We start from the raw sequence: 23,396 nt of genomic DNA on the forward strand, positions 1-23,396 counted from the left end.
ATAAATAAACTTATTTGTATTATCTTTAGATTCTACACAGAAATGATACCACATAATATTTGTCTTTTTCTGTCTGACCTCACTCAGTTTGATAATCTCCAGGTCCATTTACATCACTGCAAATAGCATTATTTCATTCCTCTTTTATAGCTGAGTAGTATTCCATTGTAAAATGTTTTTCAAAATACTATCTTACGAAAACTTTTCCATACACATAAAACTACATCATCTATTATTTCAATAGCTGCAAACCAAAGCATAACTTATTTACTCAGCTCTAATGATGTTCATTTTGATTTTCCCTCCAATTTTAATTTTCACAGACAATACTACAATGAACATTATTGTGTATCCTATGTTCTGTTTCATAAGAGGTAATTCCTAAAAGTAGAATTATCAGGTCAAAAGTCATATATTTGACTTTTAGTTAAAACTTTCGTATTGGGGAAAGCTATACATTGCACAGTTTAAAAAGCTGACTTGGTCTATAAGATTATTATGACAAGAAACCATTTCCTGCATTCTTCCCTATGCTTCCCCTCCCTCCCCCGCCCAGTCTGAGGCAACGTGTTTCGCAATGTATTTCAACATTTTAGCTACAGCTTTTGTATTTACCTTAGTATCACTATGTAACATTCCAATTTCATTTTTTAGTTTTTACTTTAAATATTATCTAACTTTCTACTTGATAAATGAGAATACGGCCACCTCTCACCTCCTCACCTTGCACTACCCCCATGCCCCAACACATATTTTCCAATACATACTGAACAAATAATTCTAGACTACTTCCCTTATCTTTCACATGTGTAGGAAGTTTATTATATACATCATATCCCTGGCTTGTCACTTCTGATCACAAGGGATTTCTTTAAAAGAGGACATTTTATCCAAACTGGATCTATGAGATTTTGCTTCCTCTGACTCTGTAACTTGAAATGAGGAGTCTAATGACTCTGGGGTGCTGAGCTGGTTATATAAAATATAAGCCCAGAAGTTGCTGGTAGGCACATCTCTTCAAATGAATGGAGGGACAGAATGGTGCAGCTACACAATTTCTATTTAGTTGAAATTTTGGAGTCACTATCATATCTAAACAAAGAGTGTGTCTGTGGTGCTAATGTTACAGGAAATTGGCTTGAAGCTGCTACTAAGTACACTTTTCATTTAGAATGTATTTTATTGTAGTTTGAGAGATTAAGCTGATTCCAGTACAAACCAGTTTGCACTGAGAAAGAAAAATTCACACAAAAAAGAAATGGACATGAAAAATAGTTCTGCAAAAGATTTATAAAATTCTTTCTAGAAGTCTGACAACATTCCTGTCCTGGGGTTTTATGATAAACCTCTACAGCTATATGAAAAATTTTGTATTTATAATTAAGCCAGGAGTATGCAGTGACAGACTATTTTCTTGGGCTCCAAAATTACTGCAGCCATAAAATTAAGACACTTGCTCCTTGGAAGGAAAGCTATGACAAACCCTAGACAGTATATTGAAAAGAAGAGACATCAATTTGCTGATAAAGGTCCACATAGTCAAAGCTATGGTTTTTCCAGTAGTCATGTACAGATATGAGAGTTGAGTCATAAAGAAGGCTGCTACACAAATTTCTATTTAGTAAAGATTTTAGAGTCACCAAAGAATTGATGCTTTAGAATTATGGTGGAGATGACTTTTGAGAATCCCTTGAACTGTAAGGCGATCAAACCAGTCAATCCTAAAGGAAATCAACCATGAATATTCATTGAAAGGACTGATGCTGAAGCTCCAATACTTTGGCCACCTGATGCAAAGAGCCGACTCACTGGAAAGGACCCTGATGCTGGGGACAATTAAAGAGGAGAAGGGGGCAACAGAGGATGAGATGGTTAGACAGTATCACCAACTCAATGGACATGAATTTGAGCAGGTTCTAGGACACAGTGAAGGACAGGGAATGCTGCAGTCCATAGGCTCACAAAGAATGTGTTTGTAGGCCACAGGGTCACAAAGACTCAGACACAAATTAACAACTCAACAACAACAAAAATTCCACAAGTACTCTGTTATTTGCAATCAGCAAGTTCTTAAAAACCAGAACCAAAACTATCATGATATCGTTGATCAATCTTGACTATGATCTTCAAATCAACTTTGAGGTTGCTGCAAAGCACCAAAATCTCATAACTGGTCTCTTTCTCTCAGGCTGCAGGTTCCTACCCTTCCCAGGTCAGAGACAGCTGAGATAACGGGTACTGACTCAAAAGTTCTTGAAGAAAAATGCAGTTAAACAGAATAAACAACAGAAACGGGAATCTGAAAGCAGTATTTACTATATAATGAGCAATAAAAATGATGCGCCCACAATTTATTAAGAATTGTCCTTATGATTCACAAGCAGAAAGTTTATGAGTGCTGAAGCTGAAGGATAGGGCGGTAGCGGGAGGCGGGGGGCGGGTGGCGGGTTTCATCGTCATGGGTACATACAGTATTTTCTTTACTTTGTCTTAGCATGTTCATATGAAGAGTTTCAAATAAATATTTTAAACAGAAAGTAGACAAACAGAATGTAAGTAAACAATTCTAAATGAAAAAAGAAGTCAACGAAAAAACAAACAAACTATACCTCTGTCTACATTTTGCTATTTAGAGGGGTTATTTTGATAGAATCTAGAATCTCTGTAAAAACAAGCATTTGAAAAACTGTTCTAGAAGATAGGGAAGAAATAAAAATTAACTTCCCAGCAATTTAGGAGAGCCAACAAACAACATGGTATACTTGACAAATTAAATGATTCATTTTATTGCTTTATTTATACTAAGAAAATAAGTATGTATTCTTGAAGCTAGGATCACTGAGAAGGCTGTGGAACTCACAGGGGTTCCTGGCGCAACTCGGGACACGATCACAGGCATCTTCTGGTCACACCCTCCCTGCACAACAGAGCAAATCAGGCATTAGTCAGTATTACAGATATAGAAACACCTTATTTACAAGATGAGTGCAATACAAATTCTAAGTTACCTTTACATTGAATCCAAACCTCCCATTTTCATCAGGTTTCATTCTGATTAGAACGAGATTATCATGTGGAATACCACCATTAGGCTTAAAAAGACAAAAACAGAGGACTCATCATTCTCTTCATTTACAGGCTACTGACTTTCAGACATACAGGAAGCATGCTTTGTGTATATTCATATTATCTGAAGTGTATAAAGAATCATAATTCAAATTCCTCTCTTGCCTTACCACTGTATACTAGACTATAAGCGCCAAGAGTAACAGGGCCTTTATTAATTATCTAATTAATAAACCACAGTGTCCCTAGAACCTGGCTCAAAGCTTTGCACAGAGCAAGTATTCATAAGTTTTACATGAATTCATGATTCCCTCTGATTTTTAAAAAACAGCTTCACTGAGATACAATTCACATACTACACTTCACCCATTCAAAGAGTATAATTCAGTAATTTCTACTACAGTGACAGAATTGTACCAATAGCACTACTATTTAAGTTTAGAACCTTTTCCTCATCCCCCAAAGAAACCCTGTGTCCATCATCAGTCACTCCCCCTCTGCTTGCCCCATCCCCCAAATCTTATTCAACCCCTCATCTATTTTTCTCCCCCCCTATATATACATACTTGACTATTCTGAATGTTTCATGTATGTAGAATTACACAATATATGGTCATTTGTAACAGGCTTCTTTCACTTAATGTTGTATGCCTACTCTTTTAAGGTAAGTATCTGGCTAATTCTTTCTTATCCTTCAAGACACAGGTCTGAGATGATTATTTCTGGGAAATCTTCCCTTAAATCCACAGCTGAATTAGTTGTATCTATACCAACCAGTCCATCCTAAAGGAGATCAGTCCTGGCTGTTCACTGGAAGGACTGATGTTGAAGCTGAAACTCCAATACTTTGGCCACCTCATGCGAAGAGCTGACTCACTGGAAAAGACCCTAATGCTGGGAGGGATTGGGGGCAGGAGGAGAAGGAGACGACAGAGGATGAGATGGCTGGATGGCATCACTGACTCGATATAACATGAGTTTGAGTAAACTCCGGGAGTTGGTGATGGACAGGGAGGCCTGGCGTGTTGCGATTCATGGGGTGGCAAAGAGCTGGACACGACTGAGCGACTGAACTGAACTGATACTTTTGTGAATTTCCTAAAATCACTTCTAATTACAGAACTCACCAGTAGCATTTGACACAGGTGATTACTCTCTCTGTACCGTCTTCTCATCAGCTAGCTGGCTAGTTTTCTTTCCTACCATTTTGTCTGCATCTTCTCAGTTTCCTTTGCTTTCATCTCCCTCGTCCTTATAGGTTGGAGGATTAATATTTCAGAATTTCTTATTAAGGTAATCTGCACACTCTACACTTCCTATCTCACGGTTTTAAATATTGTCTTCATGCCATCAACTTTCAACATTATAACTTCAGCTTCAATCCCTCCCTTCAACTCCAGAATCATCTCTCTAAATGGGTTCCTAGCAGACATATCATTGTGCCCCTATTGAGCTCCTGATATTCCCCCCACACCTGTTCTACCTGGCGCCTTTCATGTCCCAGCAAATGGACTTCATTCTCCTAGTTGCATAGGCCCAAAGTTGCTATTATCCTTGATTCTCTCTCCCTAGTACTCTATAACCAGTCCATCAGCAGACTGTGTCAACTCTACTCTACAACTCCACCCGGAACACAGCCACGGTCTTATTTCTCCCACAGCCATGTTGGTCCAATCACCACTGCTTCTTGGGATGACACCTCACGGCCAGTTTCTCTACTGCCACCCTGCTTTCGATTTACTCTCAACATAAAAGCCAGAGTGAAACCATTCAAACCTGTGACAGCATATGGCTTCTCTCCACAGGTATGTCCATTTGCTTCCGATCTCACTTAGAGACTGGACCAAACCTTCACAAGACCAGGCGTTTGGGATCTCAGCCTTCCCTGTTCCTTCTAGTTTGCCCATTCTGCTCCGGCCTCACGCACCCCTCGGTGCCCTCTGACAGTGTCAGCCACCCCCTGTCTTTGCGCCTGCTGTTCACTGGGTTCATCTGCTCTCCTATCAAGTATCCATGTAGTTTATCACCAAACTCACCCCTGGCTCACACCACGTAAAACTGTAACACTCCACTCTGGAAATTCCTAGCCCTTTTCTGCCTGGTCTCTCTAGCACTTATCTAATAGACTATCAATTTATTTCCTTTGTTTATAGCTTGACTCATCCTTATCCTTAGAATATAAGTTCCTTGCAGGCAGAGTTTTTAAAATTTTATTCTACTATATTCCCAGAGCCCACAACAATGCATGGCACAGAGCAGGTACTCAATAAGTAATTTTTGCTTGAGAGAAAAAACAAACTAGACTGTAGATTATTTAACAGCAGGGACGATGTCTGATTTATCTTTGTATGCCCACTACCTACCTAAGTAGGTAAAGAAAGACCTCGGTTAACTATGAACCAATGAATGATACATAGGAATCACCACACAGGTAGCACTAAAGTTGTCATTCATTTTGAATAAGGATTTTGATCTCTATGATGTCATGGTGCAGTAAGTGCGGGAGAACTTTAAATGGCTGCCTCTGGCTTTTCACTTTTAGACAGTGTGGGAGGACTGTGGGTGAAGAACAAGAGGGTAAGTGAGCAATGGCCAGCAAGGCGTTTGGCACTGCCCACATCTGCTGTGGGGCCGCCCTTCCTTGTATCTCATTTTATTCCTTGGTATCCCTTTAAGTTTCCTGAAATACACCCATATTTCTGTCTGTCCTATACTTCTTCATAAACACAATGTATCCTTAAAATTTATTAACAATCTGACCTTTGATTCATCTACTTGAAAAAGCAATGAAAATTCACAAATCAGGGGATTCTAAAAATTTACCATTTTTTTTTGGTACAAAGTACCAAAATATCTCATGGATATATTTTGAAGAACACGGCAATTATATATTCCAAAGACCTGTATTCAATTTTAAAAGGTTGATTAAAACGACAAAGTTGCTGCGTCTAATTATATAATAAAATTAATGGTATTTAATAGGCTACTAGCGTTTGTTCTGGAAATGTGTTTTGCAAGACTGAAATCAACAAATCTGTCAAAAATTAACTTCTAGAGCAATGAACGTTTTATAAATGATGATAAAAGAAACTCCCACAATTGGGTTATATGGTGGCACAATTTATGAGTAAACATATGATGAATAAGAGAAAGTACTGTAACATAATTTACAGATAAACAGGCTAGGGTACAAAAGAAACTTCATTTACAATTAAACATTTTCAAAGAAACGTGAGAATATTTGAAGAAGTTACTTACAGTAGATTTTTCAGGAGATGATGGAACATCAAATGTTTCATTAACATGGTTTTCCAGATCTTGTTGAGAATGTGAATAATGAATCTGGCTCCAACTGTTTTTCTTTGATTGTTTGGGTGGTAAAGCTGGAGGCTGCCCATCTCCAGGAGTCTCTTGCGATCTAGTTAGGAAAAGAAGGGAAAAAAATTAAGTATTTTGGAAGCTGTCTTATAGATCTGTTATTTTAAAAGCTAGGGTCAAGCAACTCAGATATTTACTATGTTTAGTAGGAGACAAGCTTTAAATACCATATTTGCAAATGCCACTGTTTAATGACAGCTTTCTTAACTTTGAAGTTTAAAGTAATAAATCTAATTTCTTAATTTATCAAATCTGTAAACAATTCTACAGATTGTTTATATAATAAATAATAAAATATCCTTTAAGGATATCCCTATGAAGAGATTTATTGATCTACCGTAACAATGTACATACATTTCCGAAAACCCCTTTCTAAGGTCTTCAGTGGAGTTCTATGGGCAGGCAGAGAGATGAGAACTGAGAGCCAAGCTGTTCACAGATACCAAGCTATAACACAGACACTCGGTGCCACCTTAGAAATCAAGGGATTGCCCATTTTATTTGAAAATAAAATGCAATTTATGGAAGTGATGAACACAATGGATAAGAGTGCTGAGTTCACTGAGGAGACAAAACTGGAGAAGACAGTGTTGGAAAACCTGATTTTAGGTGAGGATGCAAAAACCCAATTAACATTAGAAAGCAAACGCCTGAGGCAGAAGCAGCAGGCGCAAAAGAGCTGAGTCTGACAGGGGAAACCTCAAGGTTAAAAATGCAGCTTTTAGGAAGGAGCACAGTGTATGCAGTAAAAGGTGAGTTTTTCACAAAGGCCAGAAGGGGGAACCAGTGGTTCAACTTGGACCTCAGAAAGCCTGCGTCCATAGAAGTCCTGGACTTGAAAGGACCCTGAAGGGGGAAATTGACCATCAGTGGGGTTTTTATTTATCTCAGAGGCAGCAGGAGATCCTTTGGGAAAATGAAAGAATTTCCATCCCACTGCCTTAAGGACAGGTGTCAACCTCACGGCTACTGCTGTGGCAATCAGGACAGGTTACAAGCAGATGCTAAAGGCACACCTACAAGGCCTGCAAGAAGCAGAACTGTACCCTCCACTCCTTCCTGGCTGAAAGCAGGACTGGCTACACGATGTGCTCTGGCCAATGAAATATGAGTAGTCACTACTGAAGGGAAGCTTGCTGTTTATGTTTCTCTCTTCCCTCAGGCAGGAGACCAGCCATGTCCCAACAGGGGCTGCTGTCAGTCTGAGCCTTAAATGACCATGACATGGAGCAGAGCCACAGGTGATCCATGACGTATACGGAAGGTAAGGGAGAAAGAACCCTTGTTGTATGCTACTGTGAGTGGGGAGAATCTGCCTCCATGGCATAATTTGGCCCAAGATAACTGACACAGAGGTCCCTGCCAGAGTGGCTCTTGGAGACATGGTGCCCTTGGTAGAGAAGCTGTGAACTTATTGATAGACTTACTACTAGACACCTGGTAGATATGGTAGTGATACTAAAACATGCTTAGTGCCAAGGTAGTCAGCCAGGATTAACAGTGAATGGTCTAACTTCACCTAAGAGAAAATAATAGCTCTTCTAATCTAGTATAAATTATACTAACTAAATACGCAGATTAACAATAACGACCACTCAGCGGTCTACATGGAAGTCTTCAGGGATCAAAATGCTCTAAATTCTGGTAAGTCTATAAAGACTGCATCAGAGAGCATATCTCCCCATTTCAGCAAAAGCTTCTCTGAGGTCTACCTTGATGGCTAGAGATTCCAGGTTCCCGACATACTAGTTTTTATTATGCTAATTTCAACTGCCAAGAACTCAAGCCTCTAAGATCCAATACATTCAAGAGCTGGTGGTCCAAGAAAATGTCCTCACAGATTACAATAGAGATGTGTGCTTCCACCATGGCCTGCTATAGGGGATTAGGACAGGTAACTATAGGCAACTCTTGGCAGAGCCTCAGAAATGAAATTTCTAAAAAGCAGTTGATAAAATATTCCAGGACTTCACGAAAACCAGAAGTCACTGGACTTCACATGGATTAATCAACAGGTCTCATCTCTTCTTTAGGACCAAGTATAACCATGTGGACAAGGTGAAGAGAAGTTTTGCATTGTTTTCAGATTGATTTTCCATTTTCTCCAGAGCAGAATTGAGTTCTTCTTTCTCAAAAGTTCCATGTTTTCAGTGACCTCAGCTACCTCTCAATCTAGACGGGTAGTCAGCTCCCCGAGTTCCTGGTGCCCTTTCTCAGGTGTTCCTCTGCTCGTTTCAAGGCGCTGAGTTCTGCCTGGGCACGAGTCATCTCCTCCTTCATCCGCCATCTCAGCCTGTCACTGACCGCGGAGCTTAGAGAGGCTCCGACGGTGTCTTCGCTGATTGTGCCATACCTACTGGGACCAAGAGTGGTCACAGGAGGCTGGGAGGGTACTGGGAACTTGTTGTGTCAGGATACTGACCACCAGGTGGGTAAGGACAGCCTGGGTAACCACTGGGATTGGGAGGGTACCCGGATGGTTATGCAGAAATCCCACTTGGCAGGCCTGGCATGTAGGAAGCATTTGGTGGCCCTGTTGCCTGGAATGGTGGACAGGATGCTGAAACAGTAGGACAAGAGAAGACTGGAGGTTCATCTCCAAACACCACAATCATGACTTGAACAAGCCCCAACAAGCCTGACTGGGTGCTTCCATTCAGGTAGATAAGGAAGCTATACCTAAAACATGCTTTCCTGTTTTAATAGTCATTAAGCTAGTAGGCTTAATGAAACAGATAGGGGGATTATACGGATATGTGTCCAGCAGCCACAGGCAGATTGAAATATTTGTATGTATTACCTCTGTAAGGCACAGGAATTGTTCCACTAAGGTTTATTAGTTCCCTAGAAATGCCATCATTAAAAACATATGAATCCAATACAGATTTGAGATCTTTGTATCAAGTAATAACATTAACAGTTTCATGTACAGTTAGGTCTCTGTATTTGTACTTGGACACTATTTTCTTGAGCTGGCTCTCCGACCCCACCATGGCAGCCGCCTCGCGACTCTGGTCCCTGCAGGCAGAGGGTCACCTGCTCGGGGGCCGCCCCAGGCCGCCCCACACAACTGTACATGGACGAGCCAGCCGCCCCCCTTCCCACCCTCCCTCTAGCAACAGGAAGTCGGCCTCCACCAGAAGATGACTTTCATAGGTAAACCATGTATTGTAATTTAAAATTATAATACATTTGAAATAATATCATGAAATAGGCCAGTTCTTTAAAAAGCTTCTATTTCTAGGCCAGAACAAAAACAAACAAAAACTGCCAAGGAAAACAGAATGAAGAACCATCACACACTCTGGAAGGACAACCAGGCAGTGTAGTGGAATGAAGCCCTACAAGGAATAACAGCTAGCATCTGAAAGAAGGGACCTCTAACTTAAAGGAAGACCAGCATCTACTATCAGGTAGTTTAGACAGGACTTGGGAAATAGGAACCAAAATAAGAAGAGGGATCAGGGCTATGGCTGGGGTCTTACAAGTAGAGGTAATCATTCGGCTTTAAGTATGGGAGCTGAGAAAAAAATTGGTCATACAGATAGTATAGAAAATATAATCCTGAAGAGATTATTGTAATTACTCATAAAAAAGAAAAATGAACAGGATAAACCCTGAAAACTGTAAATTAAAAAAAAAAAGCCCCCAAAAGTTTAACTGTACCAATACACCTTTCATACATGTAAGTATAAAGTTTATTCTAATTTAAGAGTAGAAAACAAAAACCATACTCTTGGTAAACACTAATACAAACTTAACAGAAATGATGGCTCTTAGATTTTATTAAAACTCTTATTTTCTAAGATACACACCAGGAGCTCTTGGCTCATTCAATTACAATCACTAGTGTCACCTGTCTTCATTAGGCATTTAACCCTGCCATACTTCTCTGAGATAGATAAAATTCTGGTTCAAAATGCAGGCTTCTTGATATTTTGGCTAATTTGTAGTAACATTTAGAGTATTTCAAAGTAAACATCATTTCAGACTGATTACTAATTTATGCTCAAGACAATTAAAGTGTACAGAAACTCCCCAGGATATGAGTGGTGGTGGTGGTTTAGTCACTAAGTCGTGCCCAACTCTTGTGACCCCATGAACTGTAGCCTGCCAGGCTCTCTCCTTGGGATTCTCCAGGCAAGAATACTGGAGTGGGCTTCCATTTCCTTCTCTACAGGATATGATTAACAGAAGAATACACTTGAAAATGTCATATTATTTTATCAGTAGGCATCTACTCCAGAACCAAGGTCCCAGACCTGAGATTTCTGGTTTCAACCAAACTCCAAGTCTCCAACCTTCGCTTCCAAATGCAAGTCCTGAGACTTCTTCCAGAGCTGGATGGCAGTTAACCACCCTTCGGTGGACCAGCCTGGGACCTGCACTTAGTCCTGCTCTCAAAGGCAAAGCATCTCACATGGTTAATCCTCTGAGGCCCCACAGCTCAGCACTCTTACATCGAACCCTCTCTGGTTCTTTTATTTCCTTGTCCTAGAGCAGTCAAGTATTTGCAGGCTAGACTGGATCAAGACTGGCATGGGAGCTGGGTTACACTGAGACTGCAGGCAAAGTGATCAATGCCAGTAGTTCAGAGAAGCAGAGAGAAAGCAAAACTTTGAGGTCTAGTCAAAAGGAACTGAAGAGGTAGGACAAAGAAACTGTGACTCATTAGACAAGATTGGAATGGGGCAGTCTAGAAGAGCACAGCTCAGGGAACTAGATCTAACATTTGAGGATTATGAAATCTGCAGTCTCTGGTGATCAGGAACTGAATGATGAAGTTGAGAATTTGGGGAATTCCTCATTGTGTTCAACCAGATATCCATACTTCAGACATGCAGACAAATAAAGGGTTGATAATATACTTAAAAGTTGCTGGTATACACCACCTCCCCCAATTAAATGAAAGATGTATTTGTATTTATTAGTTAACATAACTAAGTACATTTTCCTCTGCTGAACTACTACTCATGACCATCTCATTAAATGTTCACAGCAGTCCTATGAGGTAGATATGATCGTCCTGCTTTTACAAACAAGGAAATTAAGGCTTCCAGAGATAAAACAACTCACCCAAGGTCACATAATTAGAAGTGGTGAAACCAAGTTTTAAACCCAGTCTGAATCCAGAGCTTGTGCTCTTAACACTAGGTTATAGTTGCACCTCAAAGAAAACAACTGCAAAAAGCAGGAGGAAAGTTATTTTAAATCAGGGGTTTCTTAACCTGTAGCATGCACACGTGGTACACATACTTTATGGGCTTCCCAGGTGCCGCTAGTGGTAAAGAATCCGCCTGCCAGAGACTGGGGATCGACCCCTGGGTTGGGAAGATTCCCTAGAGAAGGCCATGGCAACCCACTCCAATATTCTTGTCTGGAGAATACCATGGACACAAGAGCCTGACAGCCTACAGTCCACGGAGCCACAAAGTTGGATACAACTGAAGCAACTCAGCACGCATGCAAACCTGTAGCCATGGACTCTGCTTCAAATGAAATGCTGCTCAGAAGCCAGTTTTTAAGATAGACAAAAACTAAGCAACCCTCCTATTGTTGAAGTATCTGAGGCTTCAACAGACCTTATCAGAACAAATGCTGAACATGACTATTTTCTTTCATTCCATTTTGCTTATAAACGGTAGTATCTTAAATTCTACCAGAAACTGTTAATATTTAAAATGAACAGAATATCAGGGCTTTAGCCCTTTAGTAAACATCCATATTTACTTTAATTGATAACATATTCCTAATGCAAAGGTTTTTGATATATCTGAAACCAGTAACTTGCCTAAAATGATCCACAGTGGGAGCTGGATGGGAACAAGGACTTGAAAAACACATACTGTTCAAATTTTACCCACATAAAAAAATTTATGGACGAATTTATGGACAAATACCACCTGTCTTAACTTTTGGATATTAAGAAAAAAAGGAGAACCAGGAATGTGATTCTTCAAGTGTTCCAATGCCCAACTTTCAATAATTTGCTTATCTTAAATCTGACATTTTGGAAAATGTTATGTGAAGAGCAAAAAATGAAAATGTTATACTTAAGTGCACTTTGCTGTTACAGGCATATTGTAATACAACAGCAAAAGAGTTATTAAAATTGTCAATCAAGCCAAGTGGGTAAAAACTTTCCTGATTTATTTCAGTCCAGTCAGTTTTAAATTTCCTCATGAATGCTTCAACAACAGCAGTGATTTGATTTGCTTACTCTGCAGTCAAAACAGTTCTCTATTGCAGCCTTTAGCAATCAGTATCATAAGAAAAATAAAATTTATCCATTTCCCATTCACATGCTCTGCCAATTATTTTTTAGAAATAATCAAACTTCACCGGTACATATCATAATTGTGGTGTGAATTTATTTTTTTAAAAATCTGTTCGGTACTTTAAAAGTAACTTAGGGCTAATGATTATCTTAGAAAAATTACAAACTAAAAATAGTCTGATTTTCTGTGGAACATTTAAAGAAAGGAAGGAAATGGTAGGATGTAGTTTCAATCACCCCTGCCTATAAATGGTAACTTTATTCTAAGCAATAAAACAGCCTCCTATTTGTTTCCACAATAAACACACCTGAGAGTTAATAGCATTTTCTCCTGTGAAGCGGGCAAGCTCACCCAGTGACCCGAGTCAGGACTCACCTTAACTCCCATGGACTCATTCAAAAACTAGGGAACTGGTGAGCTAGCTCAACATCTATTTCCATGCACTACACTGAGATGCTCTGTGCTTAATCCAACATATTGCTGGAACTCTTTCCACATTTGACCAATGTAAAACTAAAATCTATGGAGTCCAAGTTGGAAAATATTTCTTCTAAATGGAAAAAAAAAATCAACAAAGACTTGTCCAGGATACAAAGATCTACAGACTGGCTCAGGTAAGAAAATCTGAATTTTAGTTCTATAATTTGGAATAAATGCTGTAAGTGTGGTTTTTTTTTCTCTTCTATAAAGTAGGGTTATGTGTCTTTTCTATTTTATTGAGTTCTCTTGAGAAGAATAGCGAGATAATTTATGAAGAAGGCTGACTGTAAGCTACTAATGTTAGTTACCATTATTAGTTTACCATTATGCTTGTCTTTTCAGAACTCTCTCATTAAATTGGCTGAATTTCAGATGCAGTGTTACAGATTCAAAACTGAATACAAACACATAGGCTTCATAAAATACATGTCCAAAGAGAAAGCCCCAAGCATCTGAAACTCTTGTGCACTGGACAGGGGAAGCAAACATCGTGCATGGTTCCAGCCTGTGCCAGACCTGCTTTTCCATTCCAGGTCAGGAAAAGACAGCAAGGGTATTCTGAAGAGGGCAAGTGGTTTGGGGGATTTGTGAATCTATACAATTCACAAAAGGGAATATTCAACTGTATGCGTGTGCAGATGTGTATGTGACTCCACAGAAACGGCCCTTCAAAAATCAGACTGAGACCAAGTGGTCAGGTCCCGGGAGTGACATGATCTGTCTATAGTGAGAGGGGCTTTGTCATTCCTCTATGTGGTCGGCTTCCATGTGCTGAAAGCACGTCATTCTAAAATTTAATCAGTTGGCATTTCAACAACATCCTTAATTACTGTACACTTCTTAAAGTTTCAGAAGTAGAAAATACATTGCTTATTATTTAAAATCAAACAAAAAGGTTAGAGTTATAATGGTTAAAGTGATAAAACATTATAAATTTCCACCAATCTTAACTCTTGTCCATCCACAGTGCACATAGGGCATACTCCACGGTGTGCAGTGTGTATCTTTCTATTCCTCCATCCTTTATAAAGTACATATACAGTCAAAATCTTTTATGCAGATACACATTAGCCAGACTAACCACCCAGTGGTCTTGACAGCTTGGCTGCCTTCCCTGCTGGCCACACACTGAGGACAGCAGTGGCTTCTCTGGACCAGGCAGGTTTTCCTGGAGCACAACACTCCACCTGCTCTCCATCTTTCCATCATTTAGACCCACCCTTTCTTCAACCCTGATCACTTTCATTGTATCTTAAACCTCTTTTTCCTTCTCAACAATTAACGAATCTTCTTATCTATTATCTTATCAAGTATCTTTTTCCTAATTTGTAAACTGTATTTTTACTTCCATATGAAATAACTGCATTATATGAACCAATAAATCAGGAACCTGCCTATTAATATGAGGTAAGCACGGTGGCATTAAACTGACATACTGAGTTATGAAGTTTAATTTATGCAGTTTGTAATGAGATAGAAATAAATTTTAGAAATGGTACATGCATGCTTTCTACAACTTATTGTCAGTGTGATCTTTTCCCTTGCTACTTAATTTCCCCCAATACTGCCTATTTATCCTTATGGCTCTCTTCCTGAAAAGTATTAAGAAAATACTACCTTTCATCAACTTACTGCCGGACCACACTGATACATTCAACTACAGAAATATGTAACAGTATGAACTAAAGTTCAAGAATATACAGAGTCAAAAAAAATAATAACAGTGATTCTGTGAAGTGAGGGGCCACCAAGACCTTCAGGAACATATAAGCACATTTACAAATATATGAATTTTTAAAACACTGTACAAATAAGATCTTGTATCAAATACCATAATTTTCCAATTATTTCAAATGAAACAATTTGGGGCATTATTATTTATAAGAAGGAAGCTAAATAAAAAAAGCCTTACGGTGATGATTCCAAAACAATGCTGTTAGCTTGTGTGGAAGATGGAGAGTGAGGATTCCCGAAGGCCTCGCTTGGGGAAGTGTGGACCACGTGGCCCACCAGATGACCCACGGAAGATGGCCGTAGCCGGGTTCCCTCTTGGGTGAATGCAGAATTTCGACTACAAGAGGAGAAAGAGAAACTGAGTAAAAATGTGCTTTACACCCGTATTTTCAAGTTTCTTCATTATATGATTCCATTAGAAAGTGGGTGTGTGTTTTTAAGACTAACCACATTTTACTAAGCTGAGTCTCTGACAAAGACAGTATGGGGTAAACAGAAAGAACACAGAATAGGAAGTCAAAGATCTGAGCTATAGTTAGCAATCTGCCATGGGGGTTTTATCTATTTCAATCATCTATTATCTCTACCAACCTTAATGTTTCTAGGCTTTAGTCACTACAGATTTGCATCTTAAGCAACATTTACAAAATAAAAGGAATAATTCAGAAATATCTTTTGATATTTAGTCTGAACTTTTTTAATCCTTTAATACATTCTTTCATTTATAAATGGGGCTTTCTATAATTTCTAAGAATAGAGATACTGAACACAATATTTCCATCCTCATAAGAGATGCAGTCACTTTAAAATTTAGGGGAAAAAATTTTTTTCAGATCATACCTAAAATTGTTTTATTACCAGAAAGTTTGACCAGAGTTAGTGACAATTAATTAATTCAATTGTCTGGTTTAAATTTCTTGTGTTTTCTACAGTTTTCTGTAATTGTTTACAGGGGCACTGGGAACAAGAAAGGCTGGCTGGAGGAGAGACTAGGTTCCGGACCTTCTTCAAGCTGAGCAGCCTCTGCATTTACACGCAGCCCATTGTGAGAAAGATAACTTAGCAAGACACTAAGAAACGTGTGAGTCTATTTTGTTTCTAGTAGTAAGGAAGACAACATGCTGTGAGCCAAATTGTTTATGAACATACTTTACATCCAACACAGTAGAAACTTAAACTGACACTCATCAGCAAAACAAGTTTTAGGATTTAGTGCATATTTACTGAACATTAATGTGCATAAAATATGTCCAAAGGAACTTCTTTAAATATTATATTCCATGCCATACTTCAAATATTTTGGGGGTTAACAACTACGGTCAACATTCAACTGACACTCAATGGTCAACTGACACTCATTTTGTTATCATTATCTCAATCACATATATATAATACAACACATCTTTTAACTTTATAAAATTAAGATAACATCTTTGGCCAGAACACATGTATTATTACTACTCCCTACACCCAAGCATCCAGCTTTTGTGAGAAATGCTAGGATGAAACATTCACAGTTAACTGCTGAGTATCTGTGCTCCTCAGCAGAGCTACGGCTGCGCCTGTGGGAACTGAGGCTGGAGACCACTGTTTCCTAGAACACAGACAGTCGCAACCCAGGAGGAGGGTACGACCTTAAGTAAGAAAATCATAGCACCTAGCATATTCAAGTAATATGTGGTCCCCTAGAAACAGAGGCAAAAGGATTATGTCATCAACAACCACACTCCCAGATGTAAGTCTACTAAGAGACCTTGATTTATTGGTCAGTGACCTGACTATGAAAGTCAGCTTTGTTAAGTGAGCATTTTTATTTCCTGCTCTGCTTATCCAGGGAGTTCCAAGATAAGAGAAAATAATGCCCTGCAGCAATGAAAATCATGCCTGAGTGAACGATTTAAATTTTACATATTATGATGTTCAGCCCCTGGAAACAGACAGCCAAAAATTTAGAACCTAGCAAAACGTACCCCTGATGTACTTACTGGTTAGGCGTTCCTGGTGGAGATCGTGATGGAAGGCTCTGTGTTTCTAACCTGTCATCAGATAGCGAATTTCTGCTGACTACTTCCCAATCCATTAATTTCCGTGCCAAGGGCTTACTTGGGGATCTGGAGTAACAATTTAAATAGTATGTAAAAATGTTTATTTTTAAACCCCAAACTATGTACCAAACCTTAGAAATCATCTTAATAGATCATAGTCTAAATGAGTAAACATAATGCTTTTACTTGTAAGAAATCAATGCATTTGGAGGCTATTTACCAAACAATTTCTTAAAATAGTAAATCTACTTTATATGAAGAAAGAAGGCTAAGAAAAAGAAGGAAAGAGAATAACGAAGAGGAGAAAAAAGAAACAAAGCAAGGACAGTAAAGAAAAAAACAATGGAACAGCTGGTTAGCAAGTTTTCCCAGATACTATCAGTATTATAGGCATTGTCTGTCTTTTCCACAGTTTCTGTGACTCTTACCTTGGGATGTTTTAATTCCTAACATATCATTTCCTGGGTGTCCTTGAACTGAAACACTGAAACCCTGATGCTCTGCCTCAATGAGGACAGGACAAAAACGCTGTGTATATTTTATTTAAATTTTTCCCTTTTAAATACAGTAGGCCAGTGGATTTTTTTCTTCTTTAGGAAACATTTAGAAAGTTAACCATTTTGTCTCATGGTGGGGCACAGCATATGTTTTCTTAACTTTATATGGTCAGTTATTACGGTGATAAAGAGACTAAGTGATCTTTGCAGAGACCAAAAACCCTTAGAATTTCAAGTAAATTAACAATTGAAGTCATTTGTTATACAAATTCAAAAAGAGGCCAAAGTTTATGAAACATACACGATATCTATTTAAATGCCGAGCTTTTTGACACACAGAATCATGTGAAGATTAATGTAATGAATTAAGTAAATTACATAAAAACACATACTATATCATCTTCTAAACTCAGGGAGTTTTATATTTCAGTAATAAATTCACTGAAGCACACAGACCGGATTTAAAAAGCATGGTAATACTGACCAAGAGTACCCAAGAAAATTTACATACCTAGTAGAAAGCATTAAAATAATGAGTGGGTACCATCAATCCTAGCTTTTATCTTCCCTTAGGCAAACCACTTAGGCTTCTACGTCTAAATACCTAAATTTACTTGTAAAATATATGCTCCTAAAGTCCTTCCCTACTTTCTGAAATGACCTATGAGTATGTAAATTTTCAGTGCAATGTTTTAGTTTACTAACTTTACTAAATCACAAATAACTTTACTTCTGAATGCAAAGCACACAAATGCTCCATCATTTAATGTACTCATAGCCAAAGTATTTTTATATTGGCCAATGACATTGCTTTTTTTTCCTTTTATTTTTTATTGAAATATAGTTGACTGACATCTCCTTAAGAACACTGAAAGTTTTCTAAAAGAGAATCAAAATCACTGACTCAGATTTCACTTTTCATAAGTGAATCTGAAGTAATTTAAACATAAACATTTCCCATTAATCATCAGTTTAAATTACAGGATTTTCTGATTTGAAAATAACTCAGTATACTATTTAGTCTGCCTCGTCATTCACAAAAAAGTATATAATCTCATGTATTAGATTTTTTTAAACGGAAATAAAGATTATTACAATAAATAGTATTTATAGCTTTTCTATTAATGCTAATTATTAATGTAATAAATAATTACTCACATATTAGATTATTAAATGTAAACTGTTTAAGTGAGCTCACTAACCACAATCAGAGAGCACCTATTTTCATTTTCTAAAAGAGGGAAAGAGTTATTTGAAGGAGGAAAAAAAAATCTAGTTATACTCACCTAATATAAAGCATCAGAACACTTTACTGTTGTTAATAAACTAAACATGGATGGAAATGCTTTGCATTTAAAACTAAATTTCAAGGTATTTTATTTTATTAACAGTTTTAACCTCAGAGACCCACCCACTCAAGTTTGCTGTCTATGTTTCCTGTTGAGTGTGGAAATTTCAGAGAAAAAAATACCACACTTCATCAGTGTTTGCAATGTGGTAAATTTATTTTCTGACCATGGCACCTTATTTTTCTGATGCATGGGAAGATTTTTTTGTTTTTTTTCTTAGATATTATATGACAATTGAAAATGTCTGGAAGAAATTCAAAGAACTGATGTATCAGAAAAATAAAATAAATTAATATTTATTATTGCTGAAAAAGCAAACTTACACAGAAAGTTTAAGGAGAAATCTTTTCTATTTATACTGCCAACTGAAATCCCAAGGAGTGAGCAAGGATTCTAGAATTCTCTAATACTCTAACAGAATAATTAAATAATTGCTAAAAACCTCCAAGGCATTTTGATAGATACGCATCAGATTACCACCATCCCAGAAAAGCTCAGTCTTTAAGAGCTAGTAGGATCATTAAAACAGTGCTAATAAAAACCCCATCCTCGTGATGACTTCATTATTTCAAAGAGGATTCACACAATCCCAGCACAACAAAAGAAACACGACACTTCCCTGGGGCTCGCCACACTGGAATTTCAGCTCTGAATAGTACAGAATAGTACTGAATAGTACGTATTCGTTTCATAAGACAACCAACTAAAACAATTTCACACTCTAATTACGTATACATAAAATGAAGAGCTATCTGACCAGTGATCCTATTACTAAGTGAAGTAAGACAGACAGAGAAAGGCAAGTATCATACAATATCCCTTATCACATGGAATCTTTAACAATGATACAAATGAGCTCATTACAAAACAGAAAACAGACTCACAGATTTAGAGAACAAACATGGTTATCAATGGGGAAAGCTGAGGAGCAGGGATAGATTGGGAGTTTGGGACTGACATGTACACACTGCTATATTTAAAACAGACAACCAACAAAGGCTTACTATATAGCACAAAGAGTTCTGTTTAACATTCTGTAATTGAAATGGAAAAAGAATTAATACTTGTATATGTGTAACTGAATCACTTTGCAGTCCACCTGAAACTAACACAACATTGTTAATCAACTATACTCCAATATAAATAAATTTTTTTTAATTTAAATAAAATTGAAAAAATAAAATGTACTGGGAACCACTCTGGGAAAAAAGAACTAAGATGCAGGTGTACCTATCTGCATATTTCTCAAAATCTGATATGCTCAAAATATTAAAGCATTAACACATACAAATAAAGGAAGTCACCTGCATGTGATATTAATATTAACATATAATACATCTATGATTTGGTATTCATATTAGAATATCATATTACAATAGAACCAGTTATGAAATCATGTTCAGTGTTTTTATAAATATCAAGCAGCAAAATAGTTAAGCTTCTTGTTAGGAAAAGAATAAAAAAGTATAAGTATTTTGTTATGGTGCAGTTTTAACAGAGAAGAATCAGGAAAGTATTTATTTTGATTTTAACAAGTCTGAAAGGAGTGTTGCAAAAAAGTTATAGTACTAAGAACTAGAACAAACACGTACATTCTAAGTTAAAGCAAAATTGATAGGAAGTAAATTATTTCTTTCTTAAGAGCAATTTCAAGGAAAATTATTTCAAATTAACATTTTGCTGTTCATTTTACCTTTATACAGATCCTTAGTATTTTCTAACTGGAAACAAGGGTATCTACGACTGTAGAAAGGAGGAATTTGAATAATTTCAGTAGGCATATCTATTAGGGTAGACAACTTAAGTGTTCTTTCTTTCTCCTTTCTGAATAACAAAAACACTAACATGACACTAAGATTTATATTTAATAGAGAAATAGACAATATTTCCATCAATAAATCTAAAAATAAAGCCAAAATAAACCAATTTAAAAATTTCTTTGAACAAATGCCAAAATGAACTATATCATTCTAATTCAAGTTAAACTTATCACAGCAAAATGCTATAGTCCTGACCAGCTAACTCTTTTCTGTATCAAGGCATTTTTCACCAACAATTTTCCAGTTTGGTAGATTATTCATAGACAAATCAGGATGAAGGTAAATCAGGAAAGAAGAAAAAAAAATTAAGTAAATTTTACTATTCAAACACACAAAAATCATGTTTTAATGATTTTTTTTTTGTTTCAAATGTCCTTACTCAAAGGCACTTGTAATATTATTTATTTTTACAAGCATTCCAGGAATAGTGCTGGCACAGCCTCAGATTAAGTAATGACTCTTGACTCTGCAGGCAGAGAAGTGGCAGAACAAAGGGAAGAATCTTAGAGTTAAAGCTACAGATTAGGATAAAAGGACTTAATTGTTTAAGATTAGCTGACATAAATGATTGCAGATTTTTCCAACATTGAAGAAAATTCCTATGATATGCTGACAGAAAAATAAGCAAGAAAAAGCATGAAACAATTTTTGAAACAGATATAGACACATAGAAACATCTTGGTGAGCATATATATGGTAAAATTTTGAACAGTAAACATTGTTTCGGGGTCAAATTTTTTCTTTACATTATCTGACATTGTTGGAACTTTAAAAAAAATTTGAACTATCATTTATATGAGTAGAAAAAAAATAAAGCGATTTATACTTTTTAGAGGAAAGAAAAAAGAATTCAAATTTTTTCTTTACATTATCTGACATTGTTGGAACTTTTAAAAAAATTTGAACTATCATTTATATGAGTAGAAAAAAAATAAAGCGATTTATACTTTTTAGAGGAAAGAAAAAAGAAACAAAAACTTTTTACTCTAGAAACACAAAGCAGGGAGGTCTTTCAGATAAAGACTAAGAAGAAAATTAAAGTAAAAAACAAAATTGCCTAATTCTCATTTATTAAAACTCTCAGGCCTCCACTGGCAGCAGACTCTCAGCACAGGAACTCTTTAAAGAGCTGTGGCTACTATGGTGAATAAGACGGAGGAACTGCCATCCTCTTAGCGCTGACATCCTAGTGCAGGAGACAGATAATAAATAGGACCATCGTTCGCATCTGTGGCAGGGAAGGAATCAAACATTCACCTGTCTGATGCAGAACAGCAAAATCTACTGCACAGAGGTTAAAAGTGTGGTTAGAACCTAGAATACCTGGTTAGAATCTTGTCGGCATCTCTCACTATCTACATAACAATCTCAGGTATGTTATTCAAACTGACTCGGTTTTCTCATTTGTAATAGATTTATTACAGTAATTCATTGAGTTTGGAAACTGTGAGTTAACATACAAAAACTGACTGGCACAGATAAGTACAAAATAGCTATTAGCCATTATGAGATTACCTGATCTCCCTCTTTCCATTCACACCCCACACAGTGCTCCTACTCCAGCAACCAGGATGATCTTCCACCCTCCCCTATATTTTTATTTTGAACATCTCAAACATAAACAAAGTAGAAAGAGGAGTTTGATAAACTCCATGTACTCAGGACCCAGGTTTACCAATCATCATCATGAGAATCTTGTTTTGCCTTTCCCGCCAATTATTCTGAAGCAAAATCCTAGAAACCATACGATATTTGGAAATATTTCAGTTTATCACTCCAAAGCATGAGAACACTACCATATTTTTAAAAACATAAGTCAGTTTACACCCCTCCCATGCTCTCAGTCCCCGTGGCTCCTACTCACACGCCTAAATCCTTACCACTCCCAGCACAGGGCCACAGAGACTCCAGCTTCCGCCTGCCACTCTGACCATTTCCTTGACTATGGCCTTGCACACTCTGGCCCATTAGGGGCTCCAGCTTCACAGCCTTCCCTGCCACAGTCATTTACCTACTGTAGGTCTCTGTTGCACCAATTAGAGTCTAAACTCCATTAGACTCAAGATGTCTATCTTGTTCTTCACTGTATTTCCAGGGCCTGAAATAATGTTCAGCATGGTAGGTCTTCAATTTAATATTTGCTGCCACCAATCTGGTCATTCTCCTTCATCAGCTCTAACTATGTAGTCATCTACTGGATATATACTGTTAGATTATTGCTCAGACATCTCAAACTAGACCTGTGCAGTTTAACTTTTCTATTACTATCCGTTTTCTCCTGTAACCCCTGTCCAATTTGCATCACTCCAATCTGGTAGTCTTTTCCAGATACTCCTGTCTCTCACATACCTACACCAACTGGTCAAGGATTTGTGCTAGCTCTACCCACAAAGCAAATTCCTCAAATTTGTTTCCAATTAACCATTTCATTGTCAATGTTTTAGTTCAGGCCTTGGCTATTTTCATTTGGATTACTGCCTAATTGGTCTCTGGGTATCCAGTCTTTACTTCCAATTCATTTTCTGTTCTTGCTCATAAAACTATTTTCTAAACCATAAATCTGATCATGTCATCTCACTTTTAAAAACTAAACTGATTATTTATAGATCTTAAAAAAATGAAGATAACAAAATAGTACCCAAATAAAAAGCAACTTCTTAACAATATGATTTAAAGAAAGATGGAAATGGGCCGGATAATACATAAAATGAGTTATTATGTTTTGCAAAAGTGTTAACAAAAGGAAAAA

At 37.3% G+C, this 23,396-nt stretch overlaps 1 protein-coding gene and 1 pseudogene across 2 annotated transcripts in view; both read right to left on the reverse strand.

Annotated features, from left to right (window-relative positions):
- PTPN4 (protein tyrosine phosphatase non-receptor type 4) overlaps positions 1–23,396 on the reverse strand; it is a 189,493-nt gene that overhangs the window by 38,070 nt on the left and 128,027 nt on the right. For both annotated transcript variants that reach the window (XM_065931385.1, XM_065931386.1), the window contains exons 14-18: positions 16,922–17,047; positions 15,115–15,273; positions 6,325–6,484; positions 3,009–3,092; positions 2,861–2,917 (exon numbers count right to left, since the gene is read on the reverse strand). In XM_065931385.1, coding sequence (XP_065787457.1) covers positions 2,861–2,917; positions 3,009–3,092; positions 6,325–6,484; positions 15,115–15,273; positions 16,922–17,047 — 586 coding nt within the window. The remainder of the gene's footprint in view (positions 1–2,860; positions 2,918–3,008; positions 3,093–6,324; positions 6,485–15,114; positions 15,274–16,921; positions 17,048–23,396) is intronic.
- Positions 8,463–9,491, reverse strand: LOC136162919 (tumor susceptibility gene 101 protein pseudogene; annotated as a pseudogene).

Source organism: Muntiacus reevesi, chromosome 3, assembly GCF_963930625.1.
Source record: "Muntiacus reevesi chromosome 3, mMunRee1.1, whole genome shotgun sequence".
NCBI lineage: Eukaryota > Metazoa > Chordata > Mammalia > Artiodactyla > Cervidae > Muntiacus > Muntiacus reevesi.